A 20,463-nucleotide genomic window follows, 5' to 3' on the forward strand; every position below is an offset into this window, starting at 1 on the left:
CTATTCAATTAGCTTGACACAAATATTATATACTTACATATTTATGTATTTTTCATTTGTCTATGTAAATACATCTTTCATGTTTCTGCACAGATCAAATATTTTATATAAGGGAACAGCAATCTTTTATCTCCCCATACAGTATAGGAAAGAAGCTGATTAGATTTTGTCTTTGAAACCCAGAAAAAAGCCAAGTAGTTAAAATTCCACCAGAGAAATACCTAATTTATAGATACAATGTTTATCTTTCCCCATGAGAATAGGGATCAATAACCCCAAAACATCATAGGAAGCTTTTACTGTTCATTATTTTTCTTTTTCAGACACAGACATATAACTGATGCATAAAATACATGAAAAATATGTACATTTATAAAGTTATATTACTTTGTAAACTGACAAAGTGCAGATGAAGTGTTAAAGCTCATGAATTCAGAGCCCCAATCACATTCCTGCAAATGGGGGTCAGAAAGTCTAATTATAAAAGACAGCTGAAAAAATCACTAGTACAACACCTTTCTAAACGACCAACACCAATCAAACAGTAAAACACAAAAGTTCGTCCAATAGGCCACACAGAAAAAGCCATAAGAGACAAATCTAATAGTGCTGTTGGCTTTCTTAAAATATTACCAAAATATAACAAGGAAGACATTTTAAGGACTAGGACTGTACACTGAACATGTGACAATAAATATATATTTTTTTATAAAATGTGTTTACAAGATATTCAAAAAATGAGTGAAAAAATCCAAAATAATTTATTTTCAGAATCTTGTGACTGCTGATAATTTCACTACCACTGTGTCTCAAAGTGACTCAGACTTGATCTGCATCCACAGTACATAGCATAACAGAAATTCTGAATTGAAAAAGACAAATCAAAGATTTAAATCATTTAAAATGCTATTACTCTGTTTTAAAGCATTTTTCTTCCACATAAGGGCAACTCATCATAATTCTAACAATAGAACAAAAACCACAGAGATATGAAATAGGGACTGTGTCTTCAGTTAATAAATGTCAATTTAACACAACAATCCTAAATAGTTACATTTTAACTTTACAGAAATGGTGAGAGAAGAAAATGAAAAGCAGCACACCACCTTAAAAGGGAGCTGGAACAAAAATTACATTAACAGCACAGTGTATTATGGTACTTACCATCACCAACCTCAAAATCCTTAAATGCAAGTTCTGAACCCGAGTCATCAAGCAGGATTTCACCATTTAAGGTGAACATCATAGTGTGTTCATTCATGTCCACCATACATCCAACAACATCTCCTGCTGACCAGGAGCGGCCAAAATGCTCATTACCTTGATGCCACCGCTGTGCCTGAAAGGAATTTGAAGATTTTCAAAAAATAACAGTGACAATGTGTCTTCTCCCACACAGTGGTACAACTAATAATTATCTGCCTCTAATGACATGGCACTAAAATTAACACTTCCACAGCATATCATTCCCAAACAATGCCTGTGAATACTCCAATTTAACTTTCAAAATGGAAATCCAACAAGTAATCTCCTGTAAAACATCTCTCACACCAGTATTGCAAAATATTGCTAAGTGATCTGACAGGGCAAATCGTACTTCAGTATTTTAATAACAGGTAAGAACTCAGCTTATTTTTATGCAGAAGCTGCATAAAAGCTTATAATGAAAATAACATACTATCAATTATAACACTACATAACAGTTACAAGAACTTATAAAAAACATATGGCTTTTATTCAACTTAGTTGCCTATAAATTCATTGCTTACTTATAATTCTATAAATGGTGTGTATAAAGTAAATTAAACTTGCTGCCATACCATATTTTGGAAGGAATGGAATTGTGTGGATGGGAAGAACTCTCTAAGCTTCTCATAGATACCACCACAGGTCAGGGCATAATTAATGCATAGCAAGACTGACCAAACCAAAGACTGCAGGGTTTTGGATCAGTAGCTTTAGTTGGGGTCTTGGATTGAAACTGAAATAAATGAACATCTAATAACAACTACTATAAATGTTCATACAACAAAGCTGCTAATAACAAATATCTTCCTGATTCATATATTCCATCACTGCTAAATTTTTATCATCTGTATCTGTCCTCAAAATCCTAACAAACCTGTGTATTCTAGAAAGTCAAAATAAGAAGCTCTTCTTGAACCAAGCACAGAAATCACCAAAGTCAGAGACAACAAAATATGTTTGAGGACTCAGATCTAAAAGTCAAAAACCAAGATGCAGAAAGCAAACTACTACTCCACTACTTTAGTTAAGACACAGAAATTCAATAGCTAACAATCCAAATAGGCATTTTATAAAACCAGTTTTTCAGTTTTCTTATTAGGGCATCTCCTTCTATAAAACAAAACCAATGAGGAAAAAAAAAAATAAAAATAAAAAATAAAAAAATTAAAAAAAAGAAAATACATGAGTAAAATACAGTTAGAGAGCTTGACCATGAACAAGCTGTAAAATTCTATCAAGTACTGTAACAATAATAATAAAAAAATAATTCCAACATCAGGTAGAAGGAAAGTAAACATTTTCATTAAGATAGGTGTCATCAGTAGTCTTAATAGCAATTATATGATTTGGATAGAGGGATAGAGGTATCATATGGCTTCATTATGAAATTAAATTTCAAAAAAATCACTTAATCTATTCTGATAAAAATCAGTAACGTAAAATACTTCATTCCCTACATCCTCTTAATACTATATTTCATCCTGTCATAGAATCATAGAATCACCAAGGTTGGAAAAGACCTAAAACATCATCCAGTCCGACTGTTCACCTATTACCAATAGCTCCCACTCCATCATCACTTTGTGTACAATAAGATTTGAGCAAAAACTGCTAATTTATTTATCCTAAATAGCAAGGATTTCCATGAAAAACTAGGCAGTTTCATTCCTATACTGAATCCCTTCATAGTCCTATTACATGTCTTGTACCAAAGTTTGCCTCAGATGCTTACAGTTAATAATCTTAATCATCATTATTCCCTAACAGGTATTTCTCACACAGGGAAGAGTTGACTTGAAATTTAAATAAATGATTCATAGCTAACTACAGCTCATCCAGTATTTTGAATTTGATTAACATTGTTTCAGTGCTTTATATGCATTTTGCTAGTGAAATTCTTTTTGCAAACTGAAAAGAACTCTAGAACTGATTAATTCTGATAATTCTGATAATTCCTTATATGATATTAATTTATAGATTAAGCATTTCTGTATTTCTACACATTCCACACAGACCCTCAAAGAGACAGAGAAATAATGTCACAGACCATAGATGAAAGGAAGCAATTAAAATGAGGGTATTGCACATAGAATAAGATGTAAATTTGACTTTTTCAGTTACTCATTATCGATAAACATCAACAAACCTTAAAGCCATCAAAAACAAAAGCTTCTTCATCTGAGCCAAGTTCCTGATCTGGCAGACAACCAGGCCTTGTCCAGCCAACTCTCATGTCTCCTGCTGTAACTGCCTCAAACTCAAAGTACCACTTTCCAGATTTCACTGCATAAGTTTTCTCTGTGCGAAAGATCCGGAATTTTTCCATTATCCCATTGCTGACATCCAGTCTTGTTGCTGTGAGGTTTAAAAAATAAAAAGTTAAAGGAAAAACAGAATAATAAAAGCAGAAATTACTGCATCCAACTACTGACAAAATGCAAGCAGTTAAAGCAACAAGTAAATGTACAGATGTGACTTCAGAGCATGCTGAAAAGAATTAAGCAGTACCAAAAGAAAATCCTGAGGAACAAACGGCCTATTATCACATCAGTAAAGCAATGAAACAGTAATCCAAATACCTTTCAGGCATGAAAGAATGTAATACATATATTCATGAGGTTTAAAAGAGTGCCTGCTCTTTTTCAAAATACAGTCCACAGATTTTCACATAGGATTCCAGAGGCAAGTTAAAACAGGTGTGACAAAGATATTAATAGTGAGTCTAAAATGGTTTGGTCCTTGTCAGGTGCTCACATTTGTATGTTACAGAGATGTTACCAAGGCTCATCCAATCCTCCAGCTACTAGCCTCTGCTGTTCTTTCATTTCTTCAGGGCCAGGGAATCCAGAAATAATACAGAGTATCTGTCTAGCTTTGCAGGGTAAAGTAAGAGTGCCAATATTGACCTGGCATGGCACTTAGTAAGGAATAGAAAGTCAAAAAAAGATTCTAAAAACACATCAGTATAAGGAAGCCTAAGGAACCTTCAATCCACTTACTGAATTGGGCATGGGGATCAGGTGACAAACGAGACTGAAAAGGCTGGTGTAACTCAATGTCTTTTTTGTCTCCGTATTCACTAGCAAGACTATTTGGGAATCCTAAGCTTCTGAGACAAGAGGGAAGGTCTGGAGCAAGGAAGGTTAAGAAGGTTAAACCATGTTAAGAACCTCACTCTTATTTTTTTTTCAGCCACAAGTTCCAATGTTATCTTGAATGTCCTATAAAATCATATCCCTAAGATCTTACTCAAAATCTTGACCTCAGTGGTCCCAGATTCAGTGTTCTTCCTATAAGCAACTCAGAGCTCTCTGACCAATCATCCCTTTACAGTAAAATTTTCTCTTCAATGGTCTACTCAATCTGAAAGTTTTAAAATAATTTTGAAGACCCTCAATATTTCCTCTATTGAGGAGATTAACCAACATAAAACATGGGAAGTGAAAATTCATCATCTCTTTAGATTCTAAGTAACCTAAGGCTTGCTATACTCTAAGCAATCCCAAACATACTGCTGCTGTGTGTAGCCAGTAAGTAGTATTTACAATAAAGCATAAAAATTATGCCATTTAGTGCTGTAATTCAATGCTAAAAATAAAGTTAATTAATGGAGATAGAGAACACCACTAGATGGCTCTACATATCATTTAATTACAGTATGGATTTTAGCTAACAAATGGGGATTCTTTTGACATGATGTACTACAGATGTTCATAATCTATCAAACTCAAATTTCCCAAATAAATATAAAACATAACTGAATGCAATTCCAGTCTTTCTTTGAATACACTGTTCTGCAGGCCCTTTCCTCTTGGAATATTGCAACAGGATTTATGACACCTTTCAGATGCAAGGACTGCAAACTTAATCTTTTTCATTTTATTAGTAACTGTATGTACTGAGGTAGCTCAAGGATCCTCTTCATAGTTAAGAAATAGAAAAATTTAAAAAAAAAAAAAAAATTAAAAAAAAAAAAAAAGATTTTCTATAGCCCAATCTTTCCTGAGGGAAGACAGGAACATTTGGTTCACATAGCTATAAATACGGAAAGGAGACTGATATTGCTCGTGGAATATGGAGAAGACTGTGTGAAAGGAGAATGCTTTCCTTGTCACCCTCTATCTAGAGAGAGCTCCTTTATCTTCGTAAGAGTCAACCACCTCCTGCAACAGCCAGCTCATCTCAGGGCAATGCTGTGCTCTCCCTCCTGAAGCATTTCCTTCACTCAGCAGAAGTGTGGGAAAAATTTAGACTATATTCCAACTTTAAGCTCTCCAGACTAAACACACCAGATTTAATGGACATGGCATTTTGCCACCAAGGTAATATAATCTGCAAGGCAACAGGTCGTGTTCAGCAATTCCACCTTTTTATGCATTCATGGCAATAGCTAGAGTTTGTACTTAAAAAATGTCATTTAATAGCAACTTCTGAGGATTAGACAACGTACATATTTTGGAAGGAAGCTTATTTTACTTAAGCTTTTAATTTTGACTGCTCTTATAAGTCAAAAAAACACAACAAAGCAACAACAACAACAACAAAAACAATTGTGTGAATTAGAAAGAAATTGTACCACTGACATCAAATGACATATTTTTGCATTTTAAAACTCTCAATTTGATGCTACAGAATGAAAAAGTAAACAATAAAGAATGTATATTCAAAGGGTAATATGAATAACATAAGTCAGAGAAAAGGGGCTTATTAGCTTTGGAGGTACTGTAACTACTTAGATTGTTCCACTGGGTCAAGAAATCAAGTAGCAAAGTGGAATAGTCTCACTTTATGAAAGAAAGAGAGCAGAACAACAAAATTACTCACCATGGTCTTGGTCAGGAGCTTCTAGATTGTAGCCATAGCCTAGAAGGGTGCGGACTGCTTCCCGAAGACTGTCTTTATTTGACTTCTTTGTTCTATCATCCAAAAGGGCATAAGGTACAAGGCGAGGATTTCGTCGATTTTTCACATCCTGTACAAGTATGAAAAAATCAATCAGCAGTCTTAGAAAAGTGAAGCCATACTGTAAGCTCATGGATAAACTTACTCTAGTTCTGAATGTTTTCCATACAACTGTGAAGATTTAGTCACAAATGCATCCTTTCATTCTTCAGAGCTATTTTTCAATCAGCTTATTATGGAAAATGTCTTATCAATGAAATAAATTGTCTGGGAATTACAATAAGATGTAATGTCAAAATCCATACAACTACACTGTCCTACTGAAAAATACTTCTTTGTGATCAGTGTTGTAATAGCTGTCAAGACAGTGCTAGGAACAGGATTTATTAGTTAACTTGTGCTCCCTCTGCTGGCTGGCTGGCTCTGCAGCAGCAGAACATAAATGCTGTTTGTAGTGAAGCACAAACGGCAGCTACCACTAGCAAATAAAAAATTCCTCAGAAGTACTGGTGGATTTAGAGGAAGAAAATATATGGAACTTGGAAGGCATTTTTCCCTAGGATTATAGAACAGGAAAAAGTGAGTCAAATATGAACTACTTTATGAAATCCCTCTATTTTTCATATTTTATAATCAGCAAATCACAAGGGATTCATGATGAAACAGAACTACTAGATCATCTAATCCATATAATGGATTCCATGCATTTCTCCATCTACTTTCAAAGTTCTGAAAGTTGCTTTCTATTAGAAAACCGCTTCACAGCCCTGTATGATTAGTTTATAGTATTATACAGCATACCATCATGCTACTTTATTACAGTATTGTAACATGTCACAGTAATTTTATGGGATGACAACATGTAGCCCTTAAATAAATCCTTGCTGGAGACAAGAAAAAGCACAGAGCAGTGTGGACAGCAGCTAGCAGTTTGCCATTTGTTAAGTATGTCAACTGAAAGAGAAGCATATTTGCACTGCACCCAGAAAGAGGTAGTTTGCTATTTTGTTCTTCACTGTTCACTTCTAATGAATGATATGAATGACACTTGATATCTGGATACTGTATGCACTTTTGGAATTCAGTTCTCTGTTTTTTTCTGTAGAAGACAATAAAATTGATTATTTGAAAAGAGAAAAAGAATTAAGAGCAAATCAGCAACAGTATCTATTTCCATAGGACAGGGTATTGATAGTTTTCAAGGACATCACCAATCTGCCTATACATGAGACTACCCTAATTTATCTTCCAAGCATAGGGGAATGAATCACACCGCTAATCTTGCTTATCTGCTTCCTAAGGTTCACAAACATGTTGAAACTAATTGACACTGCTCACTGCACCACTACAGTAAATGCTCATCAATAGTTTTGCATTAAACACACAAGTCTTCAGCTTGAATGTATCAGATCCAAAACAAACAAACAAACAAACAAACAAAAATACAACACTAATTCAGTTATTTAAAGCAGAAGTATGCAAAATTGAAAATTTGTAACCCAATTAATCAGATTTCCAACCCTAAATGTGATAATCTTCATGGGCTGTTAACTTTTTAATTTTTAAAATTAACCAAGTTCTTCACTGAATGCCTGTAACTATCTTTGTTATGGTAGGGTAAGACTGATCAGTAAGTACAGCTAAGCCCGGTAAAGAATTAGAGCAGAAGGATTTCTTTTAGTTTCTTTTAGAGCAGGACCTGGTTATTAAAAAAAAAAATAAAAAAAAAAAAAAAACAACAAACAGGATACATGGTGTAAATTAAGTGCATTTTTAATGTAGTAGACATACTTATTTTGAGCATTCAGAGAAAAACTGATTCTCGTCCTACACGCAAATTGTGCAGTGCCTCCATAAACACAGGATTAAAAGAGTGGGATCAGTACGAATTAATGTTCTCTGACTAGCTGACAACAGAGGAGAAAACTGTCACTTTCAACACTTTTCATGATTAATATTCTATCAGGAAAGCTAACAGCACTTCAAAGGGCCACCTTCCTTTTTTTTAAAGATGCAGAAATAGGTACAAATTTAATCCTATTTTAAGCAGAAGTGTTGTACCGAGACCAAAAGCTCTTCAATATCTATATAGTAGAGAGTATTATGCACGTTTTAGTCTGCAAAGACAACACTGGCTCACTATCTGCCTTAACAGAAACAGAACAAGGATTTATTAAATAGTTTACAAAGTAACAAAATAATAGCTTCATAGAAAGATATTACAATGGACAGTGCTGAAATGCTATGTGGCACATATTTTGCCCCTTAAAGGTACTTTAATCACTATGGGATCAGTTGAAGCAAGTAATTTAAAATACATAAAAATCAGATTTCTTTTATGCAAAGTTTTTGCAAATAGAATGTCTCAAAATGTCAAAATGTTTTCTGTCTCTGAAAGTATCAAATGTGCTGAACAGAAACGTATAAAAAGGATTTTTGACAAAAACATCGTACGTGGGATGGAAACAGAGTTTAACCCCAAAAAGCGTTTTTCATTTTTGGTGAAAATATGGAAATATGGACAGTGCAAATCCAGAAAACGTTTTTTTTTTCATTTTTCTTTTTCTTTTTTTATTTTTTCCCCCCAGAGTGTGTACTTCACTGTGATATGCCACCACATACTTGTTAACAGAAGCAACGCTGCCTTTCCCCACATAAAAAAAAAAAAAAAATTAGTCTCAAATACATATTAAATATATTTTTTAAGGAAAACAAAGATTATGTGTTTTGTTGTTAACAATCCATCATGCAAAATTTTTATTCCATTCCCTTACAACACATTCTAATAACTACCATATAGCTCTCCTACGCACTGATACAAGAGAAGTAAAGGACTGGGACTTGGAGACTGATTTGCCTGTTCTCAGTTAAACGTAGCCTTTGCCAGAAAGATGTTAGCAAAGTGACTACAAGACATTTACACTCTTTTCAAGAATAAGCAATAACATGAAAACTCCAGAATTACCAACATTTAATGATCCCCCTACTGAAAGTCAATACTGTCATCTTCAGAAATTCCTGCATGAAATTTTCTCACCAAGAGATATAGACAGAATACAAGAATACATGACCATTTTTTTTTTGTTTGTTTGTTTTTTGGTTTTTTTTAGTTCTGCTCATAAAATTCCCATTGCCAGAAGATTTAGCAGAAGGATTGTTTGAAGTGAATATATTTTCTATCTTGACTGACAAACATTCATTAGCTGTTTCCTCTTGCTTTTACGTACCCATTAACAGTAAAATATCTCAATAGATAAGTGGTTTTTTCAAGTGACTGAAAATGGTACTGACCTGCTGGATACCATAGGTCCAGCCTTGCCTGATTCGGTCCCTTGCCCACACATTGTGAGCATTCTCTGCTAATTTATCCACCATAGCTTCTTGAGAGGGGGTCAGTTTGATGAAACTCAGATCCATGGGAGCAGGCTTATATCCACTCAACAACTGGTAGCTGCCAAAAAACAGAACTTGAAGTTATTTTGCAAGAGAAACTGCAAAGTAAAGAAGCTATGTGCATGCAATATATCAATACAAATAATCTGTCTTTTAATGTAAATAATAATAATGTACTGGCATTTATTGTTATATTTTCTTTAAGGTAACTATATCTTGGTGAGATGAAGTAGATGCAGAAACGAGGAAAGCTACACAAAATGATCTGCACTAAAAACATTTTTGAAGTGTTTAAGTACTTTCTCACATTAAATGAGTAGATTCAGATGTTACATATCCATATGCTTTTTATATGAACGTTATTTATTCCCTCTGAACTCTTCATAAATATTGCAGTCTAAAAACCTCCTATTGATGGAAGAAAATATTCTCCATTACATAAGAAGATGTAAGACAGAATAGGTCAAATGGATTTACTCAAGATTACATGAACTCTCTTTATTCTAAGTTTTCTTTTATAATATCTCAATCCTTAGATAACCTTTAAATCTTAGAAGCAAATATTTAAAACTGAAGCATGACTTGAAGAGTTTCCTACCTACTTTTAGCAGTAATAAGAATGAAGCGTTGTTTGCATTTATGAAGTTCTTCCCACAGAATTAGTCATCACTAAGCTTATGACCAGGTTTTCTTCACTAAAGAATACAACACATATGCTAATGCATGCAGCTTATTAGGACTTGACAAATTTAAAGCCAAAAGCTAAGACACTTCAGCTGCAGGATTTACCCACACAAAATACCTCTAAGCCCAACTATCTTTACAAAGAGTTTTCTCAATAAGGGATACTTGCTCAGGATTCAAAAGTTTTTCATTCTTTTTAATGAGTATGCTTAGACATGTTAAAATAAGAGTAACAGTAGTAATGCCAGCAACAAGAACAGAAATTTCTTAGTCTGATCAGCAATTGATTTCTGCCCTCATTCAAATTAAAGAGAGAGAGAGAGAGAGAGAGAGAGAGAGAGAGAGGGAGATGGATCTGGTTGCAAATCTTTGATTCTTTGCAATCAGGTAATGCATATAAGGGCATGTGGAAATATACTGTCTGCTCTTCCATGAGTATTTGGTGCAGAACCTTTTTAGTGCAAAAAGTGCTAACAGGAAAAGGAAGAAATCATAAAGAAAGTCATACAGGAACCTGGCAAGGATGTCAAAGATAACAAATTTGGCTGGACTCACTACCTGGTGAAGGTAGGTATGAGATTTCATCCTCAGTCAGATTATCTAAGGACCTTGTCAAACCAGCATAATAAATAAAAGGAGAGCAAGAGACACAGAGACAGAAATTCTGGCAAGAACTAGAAGCAAACCTGGTCAGTGCTGATAACTGATGGACTATCTAGACGTGGCAGGCAATATGAGACTTTGAAAGTCATAAGAAGATAACCCTTTGAGTCCAGAAAGTTGGAGTGGGTTAGTGAGCCCTGCACCAAATAATGAAGAAACACAGGTAAGGAAAGTGAGGAATAGCAAAGCATAGGGAAGATAGAAAGTGGTAGTATTGTGTCAGTATCCACACACTGGATGTGGGACACAGAGTAAAAAGTAATAATAAGAGGGTGAAACTCTGCATGGCAGAGAGGAACGGGTGAAAAAGAGGAAGAAAAAACAAACAAACAAACAAACAAAAAAACAACCAGCCCTACAAATATTAATCAAAGAAATAGGAAAATAACTGCTCCAAGTGATGGAGAAGGGATTTCTCCTCAATCTTGTGGAATAACCATGGTGGAGCAGGTGTATGTACCCTGAATATCCCTGAGTATTTATCCTCAAGCAAACAGAGAAAGCATTACTTCAGTCGTATAACAACAGGGATCTGCGGCAGAAATACAATGTTCTCTCATTAAAATGTTGGGTCCTTAAAGAACTGTCTAAAAGTGTTCAAAACAACACTGTATTCTCTTCTATTTTATTTATTTGGAGAGACAAAGAAATCTACATAAAGCAACGTTACTTATCCAGTTTTATATTCCACAATATTTTAATACCTCATAAGTCCTAGTTAGCGATCTTCTGTGATTGAAAGCAATAACTGAAAACAAGCAGACATTCAAGCGAGGTTATCTTAAAAACAATGCTAAATCATCTTCAAAACTACTGAGTTTGTTGGTTATTTTTTGTTTTGTTTTTTGTTGTTTTATTTTTATGCTTCAGGACTGCTGTATCAATTTGAGAAGCCAAATCTAAAAAACATTCATATAAGCACCAATTGGAAAATGTATATAAAAAATTAATCAATAATTAATCCATCCTCCAGGAGCTTCTGAATCACTTCAGTGAGATTAGTAATAATGTCAGTTAGTAATGGAAACAGTGCATCATACAGAATTAACATTTTCATCAGATTGGCAATTATTACATTCTTCTTGTCACACTTCCCTACGTAACTGTTCTCCTGTGTTTGAATAGTTAAGATAGGTACAGATAATTCAATGTAATAGCAGAGTAGAAGAACCAGGTGCCTCAAAGGATTTTGCCACAGAAGACGCATACACATTATTTCAAGATGTAAATGGATATTCATTATAATGAATAAGTGTATACTTATCAATGATAAGTATCAATGGATACTTGTGAGAATAATAAAAATACTATGTGCATTCTTTAAAGATTTCCATCATTCTAAGTGAGCTGATTTACATGGGTAGGAAAATAAATAAATAAATAAATAAACTGACCCTTTTTTTTTCTTTCCTATTTCATTTATACTTTTTTATGCCCTACAGAAATAACAAGTATTCAGAATTTATTAAATAAAGACTGAAAATTTCAGAGAAGCATTTTCAAAAAAAGTTTTCACAAGTGAAGGTAGAGTTAAGGAATACAAGAATATACACACTACTGTTGCAAAAGCCAGTTAGGAATTAGAGCAGCTGAGCTAATTGCATTTAAGTGACATCTATTGATTTTGACTTTCATAATAGTAAAATATTTCTGCATGAGGCAGTTATGAAAATTGTCCATAAATAATCATAGGAAAGTTGAGCAAGTGTTGGGAAATATATCTGTATTATTTACAGACTCAGAACTAACACATACAGGAAATCTCCCTTTAAAAATAATTTCTTTTGATGCACTACCTACTGTTATGTTTATATCTACCTTAGCTGCAGATGTGCAACCCTTCTAGTCTGAGGTTGGTATCTCACACACACCAAAAGCAATCCAGCCTTATAAACTACACATTTGTATTCACACGTTGAAACCCATGCTACATATTTATTCAAAACCTATTTAATGCTTTTGGGTATGCTGACTTGTTTGTTGTTTTTTGTTTTCTTCCCTTCTATACATTGAAAATAAAGTATCAAAATTCTTACTTTCTATGTAGTGTAGGACCTCAGACTTCCAAAATTAAGACATTGGTGGCATCAGAAACTTCTATTGCTTTTCATAATAAGGAAACCTGGATTTCTATTTTGAACTTCTCTTACAAAACCTTTTCCATTCTAATTTTACACACTTCACAATTCTTCTTTATACCACTGAAATGTTTAACAGTCTAGACAAACTTACAAACCATGAGCTCAAACATATATGTTAAGACTTAGGGCTTTCATATGCTCATAATCGAAGACAATTCCACTACATTCAACCATGTTACTATTCCCAAATTCTTTATTATCAAACTGGGGGTCACACTAGACCTAAGGAAGAATCCAGAAAATACTAACTGGGCAATGAGAGGTGTTTTCAGAGCTGAGGAAGCTGAGGCCACTATTATCGGCCCAGGCCTAGTCCTACAAATAATGTCAATTTTTATCACATCTTTATCAAATCAGGTAGCTGTAATTGTTCTGTCCAACTCAAATCACTAAATGGCCATTCGAAGACTTTCAAATGGGTTGCTTTAAAAATTTAAAGCATGGCAAAATATATTCAGAAGCTTTCTGTAAATATCCAATAAAAGTTGCTGCACTAGACTCTAAAAATAGCTTTGTAATAATAAATAGAATGCCAGACATCTCAATAAAATCACAGAAAACCTCAATTTTGTCTACACACCAGATTGTAAATATCTAAAGGGAAAGGTAGAAGTGTAGATATGTATAAATTTCTGAACACCTCCAAATGCATACATATATACCCAAATATGTACAAAAGTAGCTATGCAAAATCAAATACTAGAACATAATTTGCTTTACTCATATTGCCTAACAAAACAAAACAAAAAATGCAGCTAGATTTCAACTTACTTCTTTGGAAGTTTCATTTTTTTCACTTTTTCTTCAGCACGTTCATCAGCAATTCCAACATGGCAGCCTAATGCCAGCAGAGTTCTAGAACACAGGAATCACAGAGAAATTACCACCAATCCAGAATTGCTTTGTATGTGAATGACATCATACAACAAATAAAAGTCACCTACAGGAATTTCAAAAAAACATGGAATTTTTATATATTTCTGCTTTATATACCTATTCCTATGGTTTATATACCCATTCATATTGCTGCATATCAAACTTTTTTTTTTTTATGTTACATTATTTACTCCTAAGCTGACGAAAGGAGAAAAGACAGGAAATGTTGCCTGTTATTCTTGGAATGTGTCTTCAGAATGAGATGATGTTATTCAAGGATTTTAATTGGATCTGGTTTTCAGTAGGTCAAACTACTAAAATAAAAGAGCTGACAGCAGAATACACTTCAAGCATTATTCCAAAATGGCCATCGTAATACTTAATATGGATATTCAATATTGACCCAATTCAAAGAAAAGCATTTAGGACAGATTCAGAGTGCTACATACCACAGGGTTTCCAACAGGATCCCTGTAAAATGCAACTAATTTCAAAAAGCAAATGGTCCCTGCCTGCCTCGTAACAGGTTTGACAGTGACTTCTGATAAATTCAAACCTCCTTCTTTCTATACAGTCACATTATCCAGTAGTACAAATCTTTAATTTCCTCTATTACAAGGATTTATATTAATATACGCCTTGATCTGTAAATCATTAACTATTTGTTCCTGCACTTACTTTCAACACTGGATTATCAAAGTTTAATATCTTTAACCTATATGAACTACTGAAATACTGAGAGCAAAATGACAAAATTCAAGAGATAACTTCGAAGTCAGTTCAGAAGTTTCCCAAAATCTGAGGTGTATACTCATATATTTGACTGAAACTAGATATAGAAGACAAATCACAAGTGTGAAGCTTGAGCTCCAGTCCCAATTCCTTCCAACATGTAAGAAAGATAGAATACAAGGTTTTGATTTGTTGTCTACATTTAAAATAATATTTACTGCACTTGTCCTAACTATATTTATTGCTCTTTACATGACTGTGGGGGAAAAATGGACATAAATACTGATCTAGCAATATATCTCCTTACGGGAAAATAAATGTTTCCAGGAGAGTCGTAAAGTGTATTCTTAGTGCTAGCTACATGGAGTAAATGCTATTGTTGTGTGAAACCTTATTTAAATTCAGGTAGTTAAATTAGATACCAAGAAGTCACCATGCGGAGGACAACTCTAGCAAAACACAATCTGAGAAACTGCAACAAAGATAAATTTCATTTAACATAAACAGTATTCAATTCCTAGGTAGCTATCACTAGCATAAGCAAGAGAATATACCTAATGACAGTGCAGAGGAGTTAAGCCCCACCAACCCTAACCTACTTGTAGCATAAGATAGGAGGAAGCTGAACCCTATATCCAGTTGAACACTTCAAATACAAATCAGAAAGCTCAGCAGGATTAAAAGGCAGTTGCGGGCTGAGAGATTTTTAATTCACTTCAATTGACATTTCAGACTCATTAATATAAGTGGAAACAAAAGACCCCTGAAGCACTTCAGAGTGAAAAGTGCTCAAATGCAATGCTTGGCATAATATTGATACATGTAATTATCACACACACAACTGAGAAAATAGGTAGAAAGGAAAAAGTCACAAAAAAGTAAGAATAAAAACAATAAAAGATGAAGATACAGAATAAAAATAAAATTGCACAGAAAAAGTGTAATGCTTTCAAACATTATGTTGAAAACATATTTTCAAAAGTAACTCTTCCTTGCATCTTGATAATTCCTATAGTATATCACTTTTATAGTTCATAAAAGTATTCAATCATACTGAAAAATATACAGAGATCTCAATGTATTGAAATGCTTTGTCACGTAATATGATTCAGAGCTTCCTTGTTTTCTGCCTCTTTGATCCAGTAGAGCTCGCAGCAAAACTGGCAACAAACTAGCAGAATAAACAATTATAGTAAGGAGTTATTCTCGATGCCTTGAATCATCTTCAAGTATGCAAAGCACAGTTTGATGCAAATTATAGTAAATATAGCACATGGCTGATTGAAAGAAGTTTTAAAATGAATATTTTCTTTCACTTTTCTTTTGTTGAAGTTGACTGCTTTATTTGAGATATCAAGCAAAGAATCTGTCAAACTAGCATGCAATTCACATTATCATACTAGGTATTATCTTGAATGGATTAGTGCACTATTTTTTTGCCTTTGCAATCTTGGAGAAATGAAAAAAGTATGATGTTCATTTTTAAGTCCCTAAGCAGCAAATATGTACATAATGAATTCAATATGATACTGCAAAATTAAAACTGTAAACTTCAGAAAAAAAGTAGAGTAATACAAGAACAAAATAAAGAGTAAAATCAGTAAGTATATGAATTTTGAAATCCACAGAAGGACAGAATGCTTCATCTTTTGGATACTCTTCATTTAATGAGAAGGCTCAATATTAAGTAATTCATTAGTAAAATAGAAAATAATCTTATTTCATATGTTTATGCAGTGAAGTGGATTTTGCGTTTTGTCAGGGTTAAACTAGAAGAACTTTAATCTTGAACCAGTAATCAAGTAAGAAACACTAAAATTTGTTTAATATTTAGATAAACATTATGAGTATACCTTCAATACTCAGAATGTTATTAGTGATGCCTGAGTCATATTATATGGATCAATACAACAAAAGATCAATCTGTAAATAAAGATTATAATATATTTTGTAAGTTCAGAGTAGGATAAAATATTCTGCATTTCTAGCCCACTGTCATGTTCACAAAGGACTCAAAAGCTTTTCTTGAAATTCTAGTACCTAGCTGAAGATAAATTTGAAGTTTGCCTACTCCTTTCTGCCTCCATTGGAGATCAATTTGTCTCTGAATGCTTTCTCTCTAAATAATGCAAAAGTATTCTTCCAGAAAATACATAACATTCAGGCTCATGAATATATTTTGGGGGAAGAAGAGGGAATAACTTACTATGGGAATGGTGGATCAGTAAATAGCACAGAGAAACTCACCAGGAAAGGAACCCATTAAAAAACTGTAGGAGCAGTATTTTAGCTAGTTTTCTACTACGAAGATGCATAGCCCTTACATTAGTAATGATTCTAAACACTATACATGGTGAATTTCTGAATAATATACTACAAATCTTCCCAGAAAGGTATTATTATATGCATCCTTTGCTAACATTATATACAGGAAGAAGGAAATACAGTACAAGAAGATGCAAGATCTCAATACATCTATTAACATCCCACTGAAATTTTCTAGAATTCCAGCTGCAGAGCTTCATGAAATTCATATCTCTAACTGCTCAGCTGTAATGCATATTTCTGTTCTATGGCAGTACACACAGAGACAGAAATAGCTCATTGTAAGCCATGTCCTAAAATAAATTGATTGTCATGGTGTTCTTACACTGATGAGAAGCTGAACTCCAACACACCATTCTCCCTCTGCCTCCTCAAAAGACAAAAATTGCTCAAGGGTTGAAATAAAGACAGGGAGATTACTCACCAATTACTATCATAAGAAAAACACAGCACAGAGAGATTTAGTACCTATTACTAACAGACTAAAAGCAAACAGAAAACAATTTCTTCCTACACCCATCTTCTCCCTCCTCCTTTTGAGCAGTACAGGGGAAAGGAGAATGGAGGTTGCAGTCTGTTCATAACATTTTGTCATCTGTCATACCCTCACAATCAATCCAGCATGATCTCCCTCCCACCAGATGCTGGTAATCCAAAACTGATCCTATGTGGGCTTTCCACAGACAACAGCTCTTCAAGAACTGTTCTAATATGGAGTTCACACCACAGAAGTCCATCCTTCAAAACTTTTTCCCACTATCCAACTTAATCCACTCCTGATGCAACTTGAAACTGTTTCCTCTTCCTGCTTGATGCTTTTGGGAAGAGACTGACCCTTACCATGTCATAATTGTGAGTGATATGGTCTCATCTGAATCTACTTTTCTCCAGGCTGAACGACTCCAGTTCCCTTACTCGCTCTTGATAAGTCCTGTGATCCTGATCCTTCACAGCTTCATAGCCCTTATTTGGACATGCTCCAGGACTTCAATGTCTTTCTTGCAGGGAGGAGCCCAAAACTACACACAGTACGCAAGCTGCAGCCTCACCACAGGTGAATACAGGAAAACAATCTCTTCTTTAGTCCTGCTGTGCACACTATTTCTCATACAAGCCAGGACACTGTTGACTGCATGTGGAGATCTGCTCCATGTGGTGCCCAGTGGCTGCAGGGGGACAGCCTTCTCTATAGGCTTTTCTTGGGCTGCAGGGAACTTCTGCTCAGTGTCTGGAGCACTTCCTGTTGCAATGACCTTGGTGTCTGAAGGGCCTTTTCTTACACATTTTCTCATTCTTTTACACGCTCACCTCTGGTCAGGGGCAGATCTGTTTTGGAGCTAGACGGGGCAGCTTTTGGGCCCTTCTCACACAGACCACCTCTCCTTAGTCCCCCCACTACCAAAACCTTGCCACATAATCACAGTGCAATCATTAAAGTAGACTTCATCAACACAGAAAATTAATTAGGCTTAATTGACATAAACCAGACAAGATGTAAATGCTTTTATTTCCAAGCTTGAATTTAGTTCCCTTTCCTCCAGCATAGAGAAAAACTGTCAGAGTTGCCATTTCAGAAACACCATTAACACAGTAATTTTAACAGTTCATTAAAATCTTCCAATGGAAGAAGTGCAGATCAGTATAAAGTTATACCTATGTCACTTATAAAGACTATCAAGTAATAGCAAGAACACCTACTTCAACGTTCGAAACATAATTCATTAACGTACCTGTCTCTCTCACTATCCTATTACTACCAACGCTCAGTAGGAAACATCACATATCAAATCATAATTTTGGAAACTGCAACTCCATAGGTTTGCTGAAAGCTTACTGTAATCATTAGAAGTTTGAGCAACTTACTTCAGTGTTTCAAGTGACATTTGTAAATTATAATTTCTTTCCTGCTCCGGCAATTTTGAGAACTCCACTAAGCATGGGTGTTGTCTTTTGTTGTCATCTCTAACCTGCAAAGGCAGTAAAAATAAATAAATATTTCATTTAAAACTTGCTGAACTCTTGTACTCTCAAAGTACAATCAATCTGTTAAGGTAAGGCAGCATTTGCAAATAAACCTCAGATTTGCAGATCTCAAGTGGAATACACACTGATTTGCACATATCATTATCATGGAAGTTCATAACGAATAAGTAAAGTTCAAAGGACAGTGCAAACTGTTGTGTTTTGATATACAGTCATAAAATATCGTAAGCAAACTGTATGAAAAATTATATATTCAATTCATATAACTGCTGATTAGCCCGTGAATGTAATGATTACAGAATTAAGGATTAATCTATCCTATCCTTTACTTCAGTTAATGTTTATTTTCTCAAAGTTATGTCCAGTGGTATACAAGAAAAATTAAGCAAATGACTGGAGCATTACTTTTACTTCATTAACATCAGTCACCATAATTTAGAAAAACCCATATTTATATCAACTCAAAATCTGATTTTTAAAAAATTTTAACCACCACTTCCCATACACAGTTCTAGCCCAACACTGTTCTGTTTGTAACTGGGAAAGGTAACCTCAGAGGCTGAAATAGCCAAGCATTCTACTGCTCTCAAATTTGCACGTTCAACACTAGAGTTCAGCTAATAAAATCCAATAAACTCTGTCTTACAAGAAGGTTTGATTAAAAATACACTAGTTGCAAATATTAACTAAAAGATTTAAATGAAAATGTTAGTAATAAAGTTATGATTCATGAAAAAAAAAATTGTACAAAAATTTTTGTAAATTTTTTCCATTGCCACTTGTTTTTAGAGCTTCAGTTCAACTAATTCCCAAATTTACAGATTTGAAACTATAATACAACACACTTTAGAGATAATGAACTAAATATAAGGCAGTCACTAGTTTGCAAGGAAGATTTTGTAACTTTTTTTCTTTAAAGGGCCCAAGGGACAGATCTGTGGAGATAAATCCAAGCATGTCTTCCCCCTGACAGACAGAACATGCAGTGTTATTATTCATTTGACAAATGACAACTGCGCTACAGAAAATGATATCGCCTCTGCAGCTTTCAAGGGAGAAAGCCAAGAAGATATCAAAAGTTAACCTGTTTCACTTCGCTAGGTGTAGGATGGGGAACACTTCAACAGTTCTACCCACAGCACGATATGTTGTGAAGAACAGCTCAACAGAGGTGACAACATCACAACCCTACAGAAACACTTTTGTGACTCCTTAGTAGCTCTCAAAAACAATCTGCAGCTTGATAGATCCTGAGGAGAGGTAAGCCTAATCATGGAGTTTCTTGCTTCTGGCAATACCTACTGCTATCTTACTGTACATATACTATTAGAGCAGTTAACTGTACTCATAGCATTCTTGTTTGAGACTCAGAAAATCAACACATATAAATAAGAGTCTTCCATTTTTACAGATTTTAAAAATATGACATACTCCAGCTCGAGACAGAGATGGTACTTAAGAAGTAGAAGGCTCAGCATTTGTTCATTTGAGCAGCATGAAAGTAACACACCAAAGC

At 34.4% G+C, this 20,463-nt stretch overlaps 1 protein-coding gene across 12 annotated transcripts in view; it reads right to left on the minus strand.

The window, feature by feature from the left end:
* The window catches only part of RYR2 (ryanodine receptor 2), a 298,055-nt gene that overhangs the window by 115,210 nt on the left and 162,382 nt on the right, over positions 1 to 20,463 (minus strand). For all 12 annotated transcript variants that reach the window (XR_014944723.1, XR_014944724.1, XM_085543326.1 and 9 more), the window contains 6 exons: positions 18,828 to 18,931; positions 13,803 to 13,886; positions 9,442 to 9,601; positions 6,073 to 6,220; positions 3,395 to 3,603; positions 1,165 to 1,339 (listed from right to left, as the gene is read on the minus strand). Coding sequence is in view for 10 of the 12 variants with exons in the window: in XM_085543326.1 (XP_085399452.1) it covers positions 1,165 to 1,339; positions 3,395 to 3,603; positions 6,073 to 6,220; positions 9,442 to 9,601; positions 13,803 to 13,886; positions 18,828 to 18,931 (880 nt within the window). In the remaining 2 variants the exon portion in view is untranslated. The remainder of the gene's footprint in view (positions 1 to 1,164; positions 1,340 to 3,394; positions 3,604 to 6,072; positions 6,221 to 9,441; positions 9,602 to 13,802; positions 13,887 to 18,827; positions 18,932 to 20,463) is intronic.

The sequence above is a fragment of the Coturnix japonica genome, chromosome 3 (assembly GCF_054131305.1).
Source record: "Coturnix japonica strain WE chromosome 3, WE-NBRP24, whole genome shotgun sequence".
NCBI lineage: Eukaryota > Metazoa > Chordata > Aves > Galliformes > Phasianidae > Coturnix > Coturnix japonica.